We start from the raw sequence: 17,927 nt of genomic DNA on the forward strand, positions 1-17,927 counted from the left end.
TAGGAGCACATTCACCTAAAGCTCGCATACCTCCTCTTCTAAATCATGATCCAGATATCCAGCATTTCTACCCAAATAGCCAGAAGAGCCTATGCGCTCTCTCAGGGACTGCACGTGACTTTTCCCTGGGCCCATCTTCACTAAGAGTGGACTACAATGCTCGTGTGCACATGCATAGCCCAGAGGGGTGTGTGTGTGTGTGTGTGTGTGTGTGTGTGTGTGTTGGAGACTGAGGGTAGAGGGTAGAGTGCAGATGAAGCTTGGATGCAAAGCCTACAGTGTCCACAAGTATGCCCATGAGGCTTCTGCTGTAAGAGACAGAGGCAAAGATGGGAATTCTCGTGTGGAATTCCAAGGAGTCTAAGAATTTAAAATTTTCAAGTTCTGATCTTCTAGGTGGTTGCAAAGTTGTATGTGTTAATGTTGGAGCATAAGTCATATTTTAACAGCACGTTAGCTGTTTTTAATATTTAAACATGATATGCAAACTTTCGTTTTCACCCTAGCTCTGGACCCCACAAATAGTAGGGACAGAACAACCTGATATCACAGGGTCAAGGACTGAACAAATGAGGCCATACTTACTGGAGCAAAATGAATTTTTTTTTATTGTACTTCAGGGCAACAAGTCAACAGCTGCAGGAAAACAAAACCAGGTCCAATCCATGATTTAAGAGGAAGTCAGGAAAGGCTTGGAAGAGAGATCCAAAGGCCAGCCTGGCAAGGGGAATCCCACATTAGAATTCCTGGGAGAGAGCAGGCCCCAGGCAGCAAGGTCACCTTGCCTGCTTCTCTGTAAGCTAATCCTGGAAACAAAAGGAAAAATATTTCAAAGCCCAACTCAGTAAACTGAGGCCTAAGTCAAGTTACTAAACAATGGATGCTCAGAATTGGAAGGCTGCTACCCAATTATCTAATCAGGAGTTTTCAAATGGTTCTAAGCCCTTTGCCAGTATAGTAGAGCCAGTCCTTTTTAGTTGTCTGTCTGCAGTGAGCCCCAGCACCCTGCTACTCCACCCTCTGCCCTAGAACCAATGTATCACAGCATAACTGGTTGGTCAGCAACAGCCTTCATCTGCACAGGAGGATATACAACGCACCTAGGGAACTGGGGGCCCAGGGATGGAGCAGCAGCAAAGCCACCGACCTTCAAGATAATAGGGAGACTTGGGTAAAGGCGTATCAGTGATGACCATGGGAGCTCACAAATGTCTAGACTAAGTAAGATCAACTGTGGGTGGGGAAAAAGAGCATCAGGTAGTGACTGAGATGGAAATTGTCATCAGTCAAGTGAATTGAGGGCACAGTGTCAGATTTATTGTGATTTAGAAAATTAAGACAGGCTGATGATTTTGTAACCAAGAATTGTGGTGGAGTCAATATTTATCCCTAATATATATGTAATGAAAGTCCTTAGCTCATACTATGCTCAATACATGGCAGCCAAAATTTATCAATATTATTCTTATCACTTTAAAAGTCTATGGGAAACCTATGAAAAGGGCAGAACCAGCCTAATCACTAAGAAAACATGGCAGAAGAGCCAAAAGAGCATGAGAAAGGATTAGCCCAAATATGTGAAGATGATCTCCCCCGGTCTCCTGTGCCCTGTTCTGCCCATCTCTCTGCCCACTCCCAGCTCCAGCCTGGACTGTTACCTTCACAGGGAGCCAAGGCTTCTCTTGACTGCTTGGACAAGAGGGTAAGGGCCCTGGTTGCAGGATTTGCCAGTGAAGTCATCCATGTCAATAGACCAAATCATGGCTCCTCCCAGGTTTAAATTCTTTAAGAACCGAACCTATGGGAGGCACAGGACACATAGAGATTAGAAGTGACCCCTAAATGCCCATGACCGTATCAGGTTCAGATGAGGGTCTCAGCTTAGAATACAGTGGTAGACTAACTGGTTTTCTGGAGTTAGAGACTCCCTGACGGGTAAGATTGCTGAGGGAGAGAGAGCCACCAAGTCAGCATTAGCCACCTCTCATTCTGACTTGAGTCACCAGACTCAAGGTTCGGCATTCTTGGAGGCTGAGAAAACTCTCCATAATAAGGGAAGAAACTAGGAAGCCCCTAACAAGACAAGTGGCCAGGATTGTCAATTACACTCAAGCCTCCTTTTTGCCCTAACCCTGAAAGGAACGCAAATGTCTTACCAAGGTCTAAGAACTGGTAGGCTCAGGAATCTGGAGCCTCCTAGCTAGGTAATCCATGAGAAGGACTAAACAGTTTGTCCTGAGATAATTAACAAAGTAGATTACCTATACAGGCACCAATGTCTCCTTTATTCCCTCTCCCTTCTCCTTGCCTTTCTCTTCACTCCTCAGAATAAACTTACTTGTTCTCAACTCTTTTTTGTGTCCTTTCCAACTCGTCTACCTGTACCACAGCTGTTCACAGGTATGACATAGAGTCACTACTAGACTTAAGCTATAGAGACTGCTGGATCCCATCCTAGAGTCTGGGGCCTCAGAAGCTTCTCTCTTTCAACATAGAGTATTCAGGCATTTTACTACATATCCCCACTCCCCATCTAAAGGAGCATCTGCCTGTTCCAGATCCTGTTGCCCACCTACCTTGGTCTCCATACTCTCCACATCATCGTAGCCCACCCACTGGTTCCCCTTGACTGCGTAGGGAACCTGCTGATCCTGGAGCCTTGTGATCTTGGCTCCTTTCAGAAACTGGCAGATCTGGCAGGGGAAAGGGAAACGAGAGGGTCAGTAATGGGTTATTCTTGAAACTTGGTGGGGGTAGACAGGACAGTGAGCCACTAGGGACTTGGGGAAAATATCAGAACCTTTATCCCAAGGATCAGACAATGAGAGAAATGACCACATATATCATACGAAGTGGGTGGCCCAAGGTGAACCACGGGGAAGTATCTGTGCTAAAGTCTCATCAGGAGGAGACACAGCAGCTAGACATTAGAAAATACTTGAGTTCCAGATCAGACCCCAGCACCGACCAATAAATCTTCCAATTTCTTCATTTGCAAAATGAAAATAATTATAATAATGCTTTCAACATATCTACCTTCCAGTGTTGTTGTTAGGATCAAATAACCTAATACACATTTAAAAAATTTTTGGAAAACAGTAAAATGCTTTACAAATGTGAAGTATTATCCTGACCATCACCACTATTCCTCACCTTGTAGCATCTCCACTTAAATCTCATTACTCCCCCTCTGTCTCCTCCCATTCCCAATATGCCCTGTCCTGGGGCTCCCCTTCGGTCATTAGCTACATTCTTTCTGTTAGCATAAGGAAGAGCTCTAAAAAAGATAAATCTTCAATTAAAAAATGCATTTCAACATCACATAGAAAATCCCTTTTGGATTACTCTTTTTGGATGAACTACATTCACACTTACTACAATGAGGGCAGAAAATGAAAGTTGAATATTTAAGCAAATATCAACCTGTCAAAGTTATAGTGGCCTAGAGTCATTATGAACTGAACAATCAAATCAAACTTTCCATGAGATGGAAAGTGCATATCTAGTGGTTGATATTATAACCCTACCAGTAGATTCTGAGCAATGACCTCTCTTCTCCCTTAAATTAAGAGTGTTATTGCTGTCAACCTAGAACTACCCAAGGATGGGTCAGCCTCTCTCCCACCTCCTATCTGTCAGGCACCCTGAGATTCATTGAGGACTCTCACGATGACCCATGTCCCATTCCTGTTGCCTGTTGAATTGATGATATGTCAATCATTCCTATGTGTAAGGTGAAAGGAAAAATTGAGCATTACACCGAATGGGTACCTTGGTGGGTGCCAACTCATTCAGCATGGGCCCATGGCATGTCCACACTCACAATGAGAGGTCAGGCTGGGACTCCAAAGATAGACCAGGATATAGAATGATATATTTTTTCTCTACCTGATCAAATTTCTACTCATCCTTCAAGGCCCAGCATAAACTTCTCCTCTTCCGTGGAGCCTCCCCCAGTCACATATCTCTGATCTCATGTCACTCTTCACCATTCATTGGTCATTGAATCCCATATTGTTTCATAATACCTCTCTGATTTTATTAAATATTATAGTTATCTTGTTTTTGAACTCTTGTTTAACTAGTTACGTCTGTATTCTACATTCTTTTCACCTTGATCATAACCCCTTTAGAGATAAAGATGGATAATTACTTATTTCTAGCTTTCACAGTACCCAGTGTTTGGGATATGAGAGTGTCCAAAGAGTTTCTGTTGGTTGACCTATTGTTAGATTTATATCTTCCCCTGTGCTTTTTAAATAAATTTTCCCAGATTGGAGGGCAGAGAGAAATGATGGTATAATTAACTGAACAATTTTGTTATCCCTATGATCCATCTGACTTCTGCACAGAATTGGACACATTTGACCACTCCCTCCTTTTTGAAACACCCACTTCTCTAAGGTCTTCGGCACACATCTGTATGGGTTCCTTCTAACCCTCTTGTAGTTCCTTGTCAGTTACCTTAATATGTTCCCCTTCCTCTGCACGTCCCTCAGGTGTAGGAGGTTCTTGGGTTTGTCTTGGGCCTCATGCGCTTCTCATTGTATGGTTTGGCTTCAGGTACCATCTTTATGCTGATATTTTTGAATCTACCTCTCTAGTGCAGACTGGTCTGCTGTGATCCAAACCCATATATTCAACGACTCACTTGTTATCTATATGTCCCACAGGCTCCTCACACTCAGAACATCCAAAACTGATCTCATGACCAGGACCAATGTCCACTCTGTTCTCCCTCCAGTCTTCCCTATCTCCTGCAAATGGCAAAATGGCATTGCCATCCACTTAGCTGCTCAAATCAAGAACTTGGGGTAGTCTTCCTTTTTCAATTTCTCATATCCTCCTCTACCTATCCCCATTCCTGGCTAGCTCCATCTCATCTTCAGAGTTCAGCTTATTTCACTTCCTCCAGGAAGCATTCCCTGACCCTCTCCCAAACCAGAGTTGGGAGCTCCCTTCACATGTTCAGTAGTACTGTGAACTTTCCCCTTCACAACACTCAGAATGCTTTACTGTGCTGTCAGATTGAAGCTGGAATATCTACCCAGACATGGCAGGGAGCTGAGGGTACAGGTGGTTTCCAGGTACCTCATAATAGGCCAGGAAGCCTGAAGACTCTGTGATGGGTCCAGCAGCTCCAGGGCCAGAGGCAGGGGCCCCCACGGTGGTTTCTGCAGTGGCCAGTGTGAAGGAGTGCCCATATGTGGGGATGCCCATGACCACCTTCTCTGAGGGCATTCCCTTGTGTATCCAGTACCCCACAGCATATTCCTAGAATGGGAAGAGAGATGGAGGCTCAGAGTGGGGAAAGAAAGGTGTCAGGCCTTTTTTAGCCTCTATCCCAAACTTCACAGAGGTGACTGCTTGGTTTGTTTTCTACATCTGAGTGTGAACAGACCAGATCTCCCCAGTACAAGAGTGCTTGTTCTAATGCACATACGCTCTTTAGCAGCAAGAGGCTTATGCAGCTTTTTCTAATTTCTGAAAGGAACTAGACGGTGGATCACAAAAGAAATCAGTCAAGAAACCTAGAAAACATGAAATCAAGCTTGTCACCATCTTCCTTTCCCTTTTGAGTCAACACAAAATCCCTATGGAATTTGTCTACACAATGGCTCATTGTGAATACTGACAAAGGTAGCTGTCAGATTCCTGGTCCATGAGGCCTCACAATGACCTTGAACCCAATGGGATATGTCAATGTAAAGAGTCAAACTCTGTAAAATATTGGAAGACATTTATTCTGAGCCAAATATGAGTGACAAATGGCCCATGACACAGCTCTCAGGAGATCCTGAGGATATGTGCCCACAGTGGTCAGGTTACAGCTTGATTTCATACATTTCAGGGAAACATAAGACATCAATAAATATATGTAAGATGTACATTGGTTCACTCCAGAAATGCAGGACAACTAGAAGCTGCAGCTTCCAGGTCATAGGTGAATTCAAAGATCTTTTGATTAGCAATTGGTTGAAAGAGTTATTATCTAAAGGCCTGGAGTCAATAGAAAGGAATGTCTGGGTTATGATAAGTGGTGTAGAGACCAAGGTTTTATCATGCAGATAAAGCCTCCAGGTAGCAGGCTTCCAAAAGATTAGATTGTAAATGTTTCTCAGCAGACTTAGAAAGTCTGCTCTATCAGTCTTAAGGTGTCTGTGTTGATGTTAGTGCTGGTCAGCTGTGAGGCATGTCTGGCACCCAACTTCCCATCATGACCTGAATTAATTTTTCAGATTAACTTTGAATGCCCTTGGCCAAGAGGAGGGATTTGTTCAGATGTTTGGGGGGCTTAGAATTTAATTTTGGTTTACAGATAGATTGGGAGGTAAGAGGCTAATTTTGGCTTTCCTGCTCTCAGAACAAAATAAAGGTTAGAGAAGACAAAGATAGTCTCCTCATCTTTAAAGATAACTGACAGAGAGGAAGGAGTGAAGGAGGCTGATGTGACTTAGCCACATGAAGGCCTAGAAAACCCCAACCAGAAATCATATCTAGCTCTGGACTGATCCATTTTGTAACTTTGAATATGAAGGCCTGGAAACACGCAACACAGATATTTTTTTCTCCCAGAATTTTAGGAATATACATCCATATATATGAAACAGCCTTTGCAAAAATTGTAACTGAGAAAACTGTGACAGTGAAAGAGATCTGAGCTAACTGACTCCATCTTGCTTCTAACCTTCAAGCTGTCCTTGTTCATTCCTGGGTGTAAGCCAACTCAATTTGAGAGGAATTTAGTCTATAGTTTAGCTTTCAAACAAAGATGATTAACAGCCCTTTTTGGAAACAAACTCTCTTCTTGCCTAGACACCAGTCTGCTTTTGTAGAACTAACAAATTAGCCATGAGATTAGAAGTTATGGTTTAGGAGTCATGCGGCCAAAGGCTGCAAGATTCCAAGCCTCACCAAATTGCAGCTGGGAATAGCATCACTGTTGCAAAACCTCAGAACAGTGCTTGAGATATTTTGCAGATCTTGCATTCTGATGCACCAGCTGATACCACCCAGACCCAGGAATCTGGCTCAACCAGTTCTCTGACCCCAACCAACAACAAAAGACAGCAAGAAAAAACCCACTTTGAACCCTTATGATTTCATCTTCAACCTGATCAATCAGCACTCCCCACTTTCTGATCCCCCATCCACAAAATTATCCTTAAAAACCCTGGTCCCTGAATTTCCAGGGAGATAGATTTGAGTAATAATAAAATTCCAGTCTCCCATACAGCCGATTCTGCATGACTTAAACTCTTTCTCTATTGCAATTCCCCTATCTTGATAAATCAGTGGGCAAGGAAAACTCATTGGCTGGATACGTTATGTTCCAGAACAGCATCAACAACATTATTACATTACTATTTTTTTTTTACTTTTCATTTCCCACTACCAGGACCTTCACATCACACGACCTTGAAGAGTCAATGAAATCTGACGAACTTCTGTTTCATCATCTGTGAAGTGGGAGTAACACTTCCTACCCAGCTGACCTCAAGGGGTTGTTTTAAAGATAGAATTAAATAGGGAATGTAGATGGACACAAGTTCTGTTCACCTGTGTAGATGCCAAGAAATGTACCAAAGATGGAGAATCCAGAGAAGACTGGGATGGGGGACACTGAGCCAGAGACAGAGCTTAGGGCACTTCAGCTATCAGCACTTCTGACATTTTCCAGGTGACATTTTATTGGTGCCTGGTCAAAGCACTTCTCCTGCACTCACTTGCTCTTGGGACTACCCAATTCCCTCTTGGGCTCATAGCTCTTCCTCAGTTCAAGACAGAAGTAACTCTAGACATGCTGGACTCTCCCCGGCCCCACTCCCACAGCCAGTACCCCTGCAGTTCCACTGGCCTACTCACCACATTGTAGTAGGAGCTTGGCCCTCTGTCCTGCCACCCCTTGCTCAGAGGGCTGTTGTGGCCAGTGATAAGGGGCTTTTCCCAAGACCCATGGAAGTCAAAGGACAGGAGGTTGATGAAATCCAGATCTCTAAAGTGCCAAAAGCAAAGGGAGAGATTTTGTGATGAGCAGTGGTAGAAACAATTGTTAAGTAATTGTTTTGGCTTTGAATGATGCTGCTGGAAGGATTGAAAGTCTCTGTAAAGAAGTTGTTCCTGGCTGAATGATGCAGGGTTAGGACAGTGACCTTCCCTCTCCTCCTTTTCCCCTCATCCCTCAAACATGCGGTGCATCATTTGCATGGACCAAATTGGAAGCAGAAGGATGGAAAGTTGCTCTGATGTACTCACTTTGCCAGTTTCTCAACTTGATAGCTGTTATCAATCATTTGCCTCCCGGCAGATACACCTGCAGTCAAGAGAAGCCTTTCCTTGGTGGATTTTGTGAAGTCCTTGTGAAAGGCTTCTGCTAACTCCTAGGAAAAACAAGGAAACATCGTGTTAGATTCCCCTTCCCAGAGTACAGCGCTAAGCTTCTTGCCTGTGATCTATGAGGTTTAGAACCACATTAGATGGAAAAGATCAACCGTTTCCTCTCCATCCCATATGGGGATGCCTTGTGCCTGTATCTGCTCAGGAAGTTTCCACATTAGGCAGGAGGACCCCAATCTCATCTTGGTTTCTACCTGACAGATTTTCGGATCTATCTGATAGATCTTCTATGAGGCTACCTCAATACCCAGGAAATCCTATGGCTACACACTCTTTTATATGGATGTTGCTTTATTTTGATGTTCTTCATCAAAAAGAACATCAAAATAAATGAACAAGGGGGCTCCATTGTTTCATATTGTTCCTGCCTTAAAATAGGAACAGGGGCTTTTCTGTCATTAGTGGGGACTTCAGAAAGCCTGGGGCTGTGTCTTCCCACCACACTCAATCTCTTCCTTTTTGTCTCCCATTGTGGCTGTGGATTGTGGCATGTGTACTGAGTACACCATGGCATCTGACTTACATGAATCAGCAGAGTGAAATGAGTGTTTTCTTTCTGATCTGGGTAGACCCAGCTTACATCCAGTCCATCAAAGTTATGGTTCCTCAGAAACAGGATTACGGAGTTAACGAATTCCAAGCGTGATGTAGAAGAATCCACCATGGGGTGGAACCTGGAAAGAAGCAATACAAGTGTCTTTTTGGAAAGAACAAGTAACATCTGTAGTGTAACACATTTTTCACAGAAATCCTGAGCAGTCTTCTCTTCCCCAGTACTCACTTACAATTTGTCTATTCTAATGCTTTCCCTTTTTGGAACAGATGAGAGAAGAAGGACTGTTGGGCCAGAATATTGATCCGGCCAGGTAAAGGAAGACTGGGTTCTCTGCAGATCTTCCTGAGGGTAACGGAGCTGCCTTTGACAAAGACTCTTGCCTTGACCAAACTTCAGGTAGGCTTCTCTGAGCCCTCTTCTCGACTGGACCTCAACCTTGGGCTCCTGTGTCTGTCTTTGCCGTGTCTGATTCCAAGTCCTGCTAGGTCAGTTTAGCGAGAAACCCCCACCCCTGGTACCTGATCACTCACCCCGTGCCATCCGTCAGGTGATATCTCATCACTCTGGCATCCTTTGGCAGGACAGGAATCCTGTTGAATCAATTTTGCAAGAATCCCCCAGCTCTGATGTTTCCTCTTTAAGATTTTCCACCCACTGATTTCCCCCAGTGTGCTCTTTGGCTGTATTTCCTCACTTGCCTTTGCTGCCTTTGGAATAGAACCCAGTACCATACTTAGGTCTTTTCCCCCATTGCAATATTTCCTGAATAAAATCTGTTTTACTGCTTAAATGCTGTCCAACTTTGGTTTTCTTCAACACTTTACACCCTTGGAAAAGCAGTTTGCAATGTGGTAGGCTTAGGATCAGGAGAGCTAGATTCAAGTCCCAGGTCAGAGTCCTTTCTGATGGCCACTTTGTCATTAACTCGCTCTCAGGGTTCCAGCCTGGCCACCTCTAAATTGGGACTGAGGGTATTAATCCTGCTTCATGTGCCTCAAGGGTGTAACATTTAGGGAAGTTCCAAGAAAAAGGACTGGACTCCAGTGAATTCATGGTCCCCAAACAAGCATCCCAGTCACAAATAGGCAATGCAGATCTCCCCACCCCCAGGATTTCTGATGAAAACAGGACTTGAAATCAGCAGCTCCTCAAGGGCTTCATCTGAACTGGAATTCTGAAGCCATGAAATTGATTCTCAGATGCCCACACCAAGGGCACCAATAGCATTTAAAACCCAAAGCTGTAGATGAGATACTGGTATTTTCCTGGGGACATAACCTTTAAGTTGTGTCACTTTTCACCTCTTACAATACCTCCCACCCCCAGGCTTTCTTAGAGCCTTGAATTAATTTTGTTTTATTCAATATTAAATTGAGATTTTGATTCCTGCATGTATCTCATCTTCGAAGTGGAAGAGATAGCAAGAAACTGGCCTGGTATCAGGAAACCGTGGTGGAAAAAGTTTTCTAGCTTTTCTCTTGCATTTGAAAGTGCTTATAATAATTAGAAAGCCATTGCACCTGAGCCTCTGGGCAGATGCCTCCAATTTTAGGAGACATGCCCATTCAATAGAAATTCACTAATTTGTTCCTCAGAAGCAAGTTTGTGTGTTACACATATGTCATTATTCTGCACAGCACCTGGCACAAAGTCTGGCATTTACCTAATAATAATAACAATAATCATATAACAATGATTACCGCAACCATGGAGTGCTTATTGCACATGGGCACTATGCTAGACAGTTTGCTTGCATTGCCTGCCTCTACAACATCACCCTGAGGTAAATTCTGTTATTATTCTTATTATATAGTTAAAGAAAAACTGCGGCATGCAGACATTAAAGAACTTGACAGAAGTCACACAGCTTGCATGCGTCTAAAGGGAAATCCAAACCAAATACATCTATCTCCAAAGTTCTACTTTTAACCACTAAACTGGTAAGCAATTATTTACTGAATGAATGAATGAATGCAAGAATGAATGAATAAATGAAGACATTTTTATTTGTATCAACACCTAAGCAAGTATTAGGAAAGGAAGAGAATTTGAGAATTAGAAAGATGGGTGCCATGGAAGCCCATTTATATTGAAGGGTGTTCATGGAGGGGTTAACACAGAACCAAAAAAGTTAGGTAGCCTGATCTTTCTTCCTTCTTTCTGCGTGCAGAAATCTCCATAGGTCTTCTAACACTACTTCTTCTCTCTGCCTACTCTGGCTGTAACAGTACTGACAGGTTTCACAAGTTGTACTATCAGACTTCTGTAAAAACTCCAAGACTCTCCTAGCCGAGTTTAAGATCTCTGGACTTTTTAAGATGTTAGCACTTTAAATAATAAAGCAGAAGAAATTCAAAATTAGATAAACTGTAGTTGAAGATTGAAAAAATGTGATATTTATCCTTATGTATTTTCATTTAGCTCGTGATGTGAGTGGGATATCATTTCCATGTGAGTAGAAAATATTACTTTGAACATGTGCTTTGTATCAGTGGTTATTTTGGTTTTAAGCAAAGCAGAACCGATTGTCTCCTCTGCTGCTCTGATGGTGCTCAGGCCATTTGGCTGCGGAGTCATGATCCCAGACATTGTAGTCCACTGACTGCTGTGGTCCAAGGCGGGGCTTCTAAGCGGAAGCAGCCCATCCAAACCATCCCAGGGTGTAAAGTCAAACTCTCAAGTAATTTAAAATAATTTGCACTTTCCTCTTAAAACTATCTCTATAATCCATAAAGTGAAAAACATTCATGTAAATAATTAAGAATTTTCTGAGTATCGTTCATGGCCCACTTTCAAGCCTTGAGTGTCTGGGCTTGTATTAAGCTCCAGAAGAATTCCTTCAAAGACCCCAGGAAACCTAATGCTGCGCCTCTTCTTGTGACAAAACTCAGATGAGTTTTGCCACCTGGCCAAGGGAAGACCTCTTAAAGCCTAGTTTAATATCTCTTCTCAGGAGGAAGAAAAGTGGTGATGATCAAAAATTACATCAGGAAATGAACAGAAAATAAAGATGTAATCTTACCCTTTGGAACCAAACAGGTATCCTCCAATGGACAAGAGAATTTTCAGTTTGGGATTCCTGAAGCAGAAGAATAAGATGATTATTTATTTTCTGGCTGCCAGGGAAGCCTTTGTCTAAAGAACAGAGTTCTTAAGTGTAGAGAATATGGACAATTAGGGCCTGGCTGTTTGAACCAAAGCGAAGTTCAGTGAAGGGATGAAGCACTGGTGAGAACAGTCAGGATCAGAAATACACCCAGAGAAATACACAGGAATGAATGAATGAATGAATGAATGAGACAGTAGGTCTTAGGCCCAGCTTAAGACCAGCTTCCCTCCTCTAAAATCCATGCAGGATGCTTCCACCCCCATCTTACTGACTTGGTTTTGAGACTGTTGATGGTCTGGTAGAGCATCACTTCACTCTTGTCCTTGATGATAACCTTATTGTTCTCGATGCTGGCAAATGAGTAGATGAGGTGAGAGCATAGGAAGGGATCAACATTCTCAGGGGTGAATTTTCCTGGTTCCTGCCGGTCCTGGGACCAGTTGGTAAAGTAGCAAACCAGTTTGTAGGCAGATCCTGGAGTAGAGTGAAGAGAGCCAATGAGACTCTAGTGCTATTGCCTTAGAGCCCAGAAAGTCACAGCTTTCTCCCCAAGACAGCCATTGCATCCTTTGCTCATTCCGCCAGAGCCTCTGAGGGTCATTCAGCCTGGGCCTTTAGTGCTGGCTCTTGAGTACCCAGACCCCAGTTAAGAAATACACTGAGGCTGGGCACAGTGGCTCACACCTGTATTTTGGGAGGCTGAGGCGGGAGGATTGCTTGAGCCCAGGAGTTTAAGACCAGCCCTGACAGCATAGCAAAACCCCATTGCTACAAAAAAATTTAAAAATTAGCCGGCCGTAGTGGTGCATGCCTGTAGTCTCAGCTACTCGGGAGGCTGAGGTTGGAGGATTGCTTGGGCCTGGGAGGTCCAGGCTGCAGTGAGCCATGGTCACACCACTGCACTCCAGCCTGGACCACACAGTGAGACCCTGTCTCAAAAAAAAAAAAAAAAATACATTGAGAGACAGAAATACCATCAACATATGACACACCCATGGAGCACTAAGATTCAGTGTGTATGGATGGATGGATGACACAGATCAGTAGAGAAACAGATAATATAAACATTGTGTATGTTTGTATTCACACACACACATATTGAGGCCAGGTATGGGGGAGGGGTGAGAGAGAGAGAGTGGCTCAAAAAGAACTACAACAAGGGATACACAAAATGATACAGAGAACAAAAACTCTGTCATAAATATGTCAGTGGCAGAACTAGAGAGAGTAATCAAGAGAAAAAGCATGTAGCAGAAAAATAAACTGGACATCAAAAATGAAAGCACCCAAGCCAGGAGATCTAGGCGGTAGTGACTACTTACCTCCCTGGAGAAGCAGCAAGACCACTACACCTGCAGTAGATGGGTGGAAAGAGAAATCTGTTGAGCCAAACCTGGTTCTGCTGTACCAGATAATGGCAGTGAAAATGTGGGTGTGCTCACATACAAGATAGAGCCACACTTCATCTGGGCTCCCCAGCCACAGCTGTTGTGGTTTCTTTACAGGATCTTGAGGTTCCCCGGCCCTGGGGTGCCTTGTGTCTCTACATTCCTAGGCAGAAACATTTTCCAAGCTGGGAATTTATTTTTTCATTCATTTATTCAACAAAGTTCTATTGAATCTTATGCTCTGTGCTAAGCATTGCACTGGGGAAATTACAATGCAGTTAATGCCTTCCCTGCACTCAAGGAGCTCACAGTCTAGTCTGGAGCTGAATATAGGTAGGGTAACCATATAGTTTATTGTCCAATGCAAAGAGTGAAAAGGAGCATTATTAGTAATTTCCCTGGGATGATAGCTTAACCAGAACTATCTCAGGCAAAGTGAGATGGTCACCCTATGTAAAAACAATTAATTCTTACAACAAGGTAAGCAGTGTGAGCTGGTCCTGGTGGTGCTTTAAACTTACATGTTTGAGATTACGCCCAGTCTCTTCTCCACAGGACGTCTACCCTTGGAAGACTTATGAGATTATTCTATACTTAACACATCCTCCTAAAGGAATGAAAGAGCAGACCCCTGGACCATAGAAACTTTGCCCTACGGACAAGACTCCTGGAACTGCAATCCCCGCAGCCTGGGGATATTGTCCACTCCGAAACCCTTAGAGGTCCGAAAGTGAAGGAAAGGGGCAGCCAAAAAGGAGAGAAAACTTTCAATGACACAGCTGCTGGAGCTGATTCCTCCCCTGCAGAGCTTAGGGCTGGAAAACAGGCCTCTACTGTTCTCTCCTGATGATTCACATGTTTTTTTAGGCAGGGAAGTTAGGCCCTGGCTCTCCACACGCTCACTATGTAAATGGTCAGAGAAATTCTGTTTGGCACATCCACTGTCAGGTCAGCCTCCAGGCCCTTCTCCAAAGTGTGGCCTCCCTACTGTCTACCCTGTCAAGGGTGGGTCAGGGCTAAGCTGAGTTCAACAGGGAACCCAAAAGGCTCTTGCTAAGTGGGTGCTTCATGGGAGACGGTAAGACAAGGTGAAAGAGGTATGGACACAAAGAAATGATTTCTTTCCTCCAGCAGACATATTCCCTACCCTCCCTTCACCTCCTGGTAAACATCCCTCGTTCACTCATAGCCCTGTTTAGCCTCATCCCCACTCTCATCCCAATTCCTGGCCACCACAAAAGCCAGAGTTTTGGATCAGAACGTTAGAGTTGAAAGGGAGAGTTCAGAAAACATTTAATTCAATAAATCATTCTGCAGATGAGATATGTGAAGCTCTCCAAAAGTTGTGCAATATAACCACAGCAGAGCCCATGACAGATGTGACTCCCAATCCAACGCTCATACACCAAGAGACTAAGAAAGCCTGGCCTCTCTCCTCTCTTAGCTCCAGTTCTAATGTGGACAAGAAGCACCTCTGTGCAAACTGAGAACATCCTGCCAGTTCAAAGGGCTCCAGCTACTGCTGCCTTCTTGCCCATTCAGGAAAGATCAGGTCCTTCCCCTGTGACAGTTGCATTGGCCTGAAATTTTTTGACACTAAAGTCAACAGAAAGACTGAAATCCCATGAAAGGAGGAAGATTACTTCTTCTACAGACCTGTTACCTCTTTCTTCCTCACCAACTTTTCTACTGAATTATCAACTCCATGCTCACCTGCCCAGAGAGACTTCTGTTCCATGGTGGTTGCTCCCATATCCTCGACCAGCTTCTCCTGGGGTGCGCATTCTCTAGGTCTTTTATCCACTGAGGTTTCGACAGCCTGCCCTACCTGAAAGAAGCAAGAAGTCCAGGGACTTCCCCTGGCAGACTTGTGAAACTTCTCGGAAACGAAGCCCAGATTTGAGCAATGCCAACGCTGACCTGCCAGAAATTAGTTGCTGTGAAGACAGCTGCTGTAGAGTCCTTTTCATCTAGTCTCACCTAAAAGGGACCCGGTCCTGGAGAAGGGAAGGAGGTGATACTCAGGCTCTGCCTCCTGGTGTCACCCTCAGCCCTGAATCTCCTTCCTCATCATCCCAGTCTCTCTCCTTCTTCTTGCCACCACCTCTGTCTGTGCTCACACCACCTCTGGCCTGCTTATTTTTTTTTTAGAAACAGGGTCTTGCTCTTGCTCTATCACCCCAGCTGGAGTGCAGTGGCACAATCATGGCTCACTGCAGCCTCAACCTCCCAGACTCAAAGGACCTTCCCAGCTTAGCCTCCAGAGTAGCTGGAACCACAGGCATGCACCACTACACCTTGCTAATTAAAAAAAAAAAAAAAAAATTTATAGAGATAGGGTCTCACTACGTTACCCAGGCTGGTCTTGAATTCCTGGGCTCAAGTGACCCTCCTGCCTTGGCCTCCTAAAGTGTTGAGATTACAGGCATGAGCCACAGCACCTGACAACAGCTATTGTTTACCAGGCACCTCCAATGACACCTTCTCTGTAGCTCTTCCCACTTCCACCTGAGCCGAGACTAGCTGGCACTTCTGCCTACAGTGCATTCTATTTCCTTTCATTCCTTCACACTGTATTGTGATGTATTGGTGTCTATGTCTGTCTCCACTGTGCAAGTACAAGAAGTATGCGAAGGAAAAATTAGTCAGGCATAGTGGCACATGTTGATAATCCCAGCTGCTTGGGAGGCTGAGGTGGGAGGATCACCTGAGTGAGCCCCAGAGACTGGGGCTATGGTGAGCTGCGATCACACCACCGCAGTCCATCCTGGGCAACAGAGCAACACTCTATCTCAAAAAAAAAAAAAAAAGAAAAATTATCTGAAACTCAAAAAGAAAAACCTCAACAAATGTTTGTTCAGGATCCTGCCTTAACCTGTGAGAATGGACTTGCACTCCAGATTCAAAGGCTCAGATCCCCAGGGCCTTGCACATCTTCTCCCTACCTATCTCCCAGTGCCTTTTTCATAACTGGCTCCTCGGTGCAACCCAAAATGTATATGTTGAAGCCCCAAGTCCCAGTGTGATGGTTTATGGAGAAAGGGCATTGGGGTAATCAGATCATGAGGGTAAAGTCCTCATGAATGGGATTAGTACTCTTACAAAAATAGACACAAAAGAGATTATCTCTGTTTACCATGTGAGTATGCAGCAAGTAGGCGGCTTTCAGCAGGTCAGGAAGAGGACCATCACCAGACACCTCATCTGTGTGCAGCTTGGTTTGAAACTTCCCAGCCTTCACACTGTGAGAAACAGACGTTTGTTGTTTAAGCCACCCAGTCTGTGGTATTTTGTTATAGCTGCCTGAACCTACCTACTCAGTTCTCAAGGGCTCCAGAAGCCTGCAGAACCTTCAGTGTGAAAATACCTCAGCTCAGCTTACTGAGAGGGTGCCAATTTTGTTCTTGTTTCTTTGTTAACGAAATATAGTATGGGTTCATACTAAACTTCTTATGCATGTCAATGTATCCATTCTTCTTTCAAATTTAAAATGAGGTTTAAGAAAGCACTCATGATCCAGCCTGGGTGACAGAGCAAGATTCCGTCTAAAAAAAAAAGAAAGTACTCATGGCATTCTTTGTTAGTTTGAACTGAGATCTTTTCATCTTATGGTAGGTATTTCCTGCCCTGCTGAAGGAGGTAAATGTAGTATTTTACAAGTGTGCCTGTGCATTCACTCTCACTGGCATTGCTTTGCAGGCGTCTATCTCTGTACTTCAATCAGATGACCAGATTGGCACTCAGAGTACAGTAAAGAAAGGCATTAACGTTTTATCTCTGTTTCCCCGACATTACGCCTTATTATGTTGGCGAATGGAGAGATGTATCTTTTTTATCCTGACATTTTAATTCTAGAAAATGATGAACCCAGGACTAAAAGAGAAAACTTAGTCAATCAGATTTTGACTTTCATGGTCAAGGTCATGGCAATTATTTGCAGATTTTTTTCTTAAACAGGTTTCCTTCCATGTTTAAGCTATGGATTCTCTCCTAAGCAAGGTCTTCATCTGCTCCAGTGCCCATTCCAACTGAAAACCTAACTTGGAGACATTCCTTACTAGACTACTAATCTTTCAAAGTCACAAGAGACATTAGTATGTTCTAAACTCAAACCCCACCGTGGAAGAGGAAGATAATGTGGGTGGGGGGGTTGGACCCCAAGGATGGAAAATGGCTTTCAGTCCTTCAGCATCTAACAAGTACAGCAAACACTTATGGAAAAATCTACACCTTGTAAAGAACTGGTAAGAGCTTATAGAGTCCCAAATTGATCTGCCTCAAGAAACTTATACTCTACTTGGGGAGGCAAATGTATAAATACAGGAAAATATAACATTATGGGGAATGAAGTATGTGCTAAATAAAGCATCCACCCTTAAAATGTATAAAAGAAAATTAATTTAAAAAATTAATGGAGTGTTTACTCTTTGTCAGTCACTGTATAAATACAATTTATACAGTAAACCAAATATGAACC

General features: G+C 43.7%; 1 protein-coding gene across 3 annotated transcripts; it reads right to left on the bottom strand.

Annotated features, from left to right (window-relative positions):
* Positions 1 to 581: 581 nt before the first annotated feature.
* Positions 582 to 16,158, bottom strand: CHI3L2 (chitinase 3 like 2). 3 transcript variants are annotated; one of them, XM_033200275.1, is made up of 12 exons: positions 15,805 to 16,157; positions 15,164 to 15,447; positions 13,385 to 13,414; positions 12,335 to 12,536; positions 11,976 to 12,032; positions 8,921 to 9,071; positions 8,257 to 8,381; positions 7,867 to 7,996; positions 5,092 to 5,274; positions 2,577 to 2,693; positions 1,659 to 1,798; positions 582 to 806 (listed from the first exon to the last, which is right to left on the bottom strand). In XM_033200275.1, exons 2-11 carry the CDS (start codon positions 15,201 to 15,203, stop codon positions 1,661 to 1,663), a joined length of 1,173 nt encoding a protein of 390 aa, XP_033056166.1. In that variant the 5' UTR covers positions 15,204 to 15,447; positions 15,805 to 16,157; the 3' UTR covers positions 582 to 806; positions 1,659 to 1,660. The 3 variants fall into 3 exon arrangements, with proteins under 3 accessions (XP_033056166.1, XP_033056168.1, XP_033056167.1); XM_033200277.1 differs by lacking the exon at positions 13,385 to 13,414 and having other exon boundaries at positions 15,805 to 16,158; XM_033200276.1 differs by lacking the exon at positions 15,805 to 16,157 and having other exon boundaries at positions 15,164 to 15,633.
* Between the last annotated feature and the right edge of the window lie 1,769 nt (positions 16,159 to 17,927).

Source organism: Trachypithecus francoisi, unplaced genomic scaffold, assembly GCF_009764315.1.
Source record: "Trachypithecus francoisi isolate TF-2019V2 unplaced genomic scaffold, Tfra_2.0 Lachesis_group5, whole genome shotgun sequence".
Lineage (NCBI taxonomy): Eukaryota > Metazoa > Chordata > Mammalia > Primates > Cercopithecidae > Trachypithecus > Trachypithecus francoisi.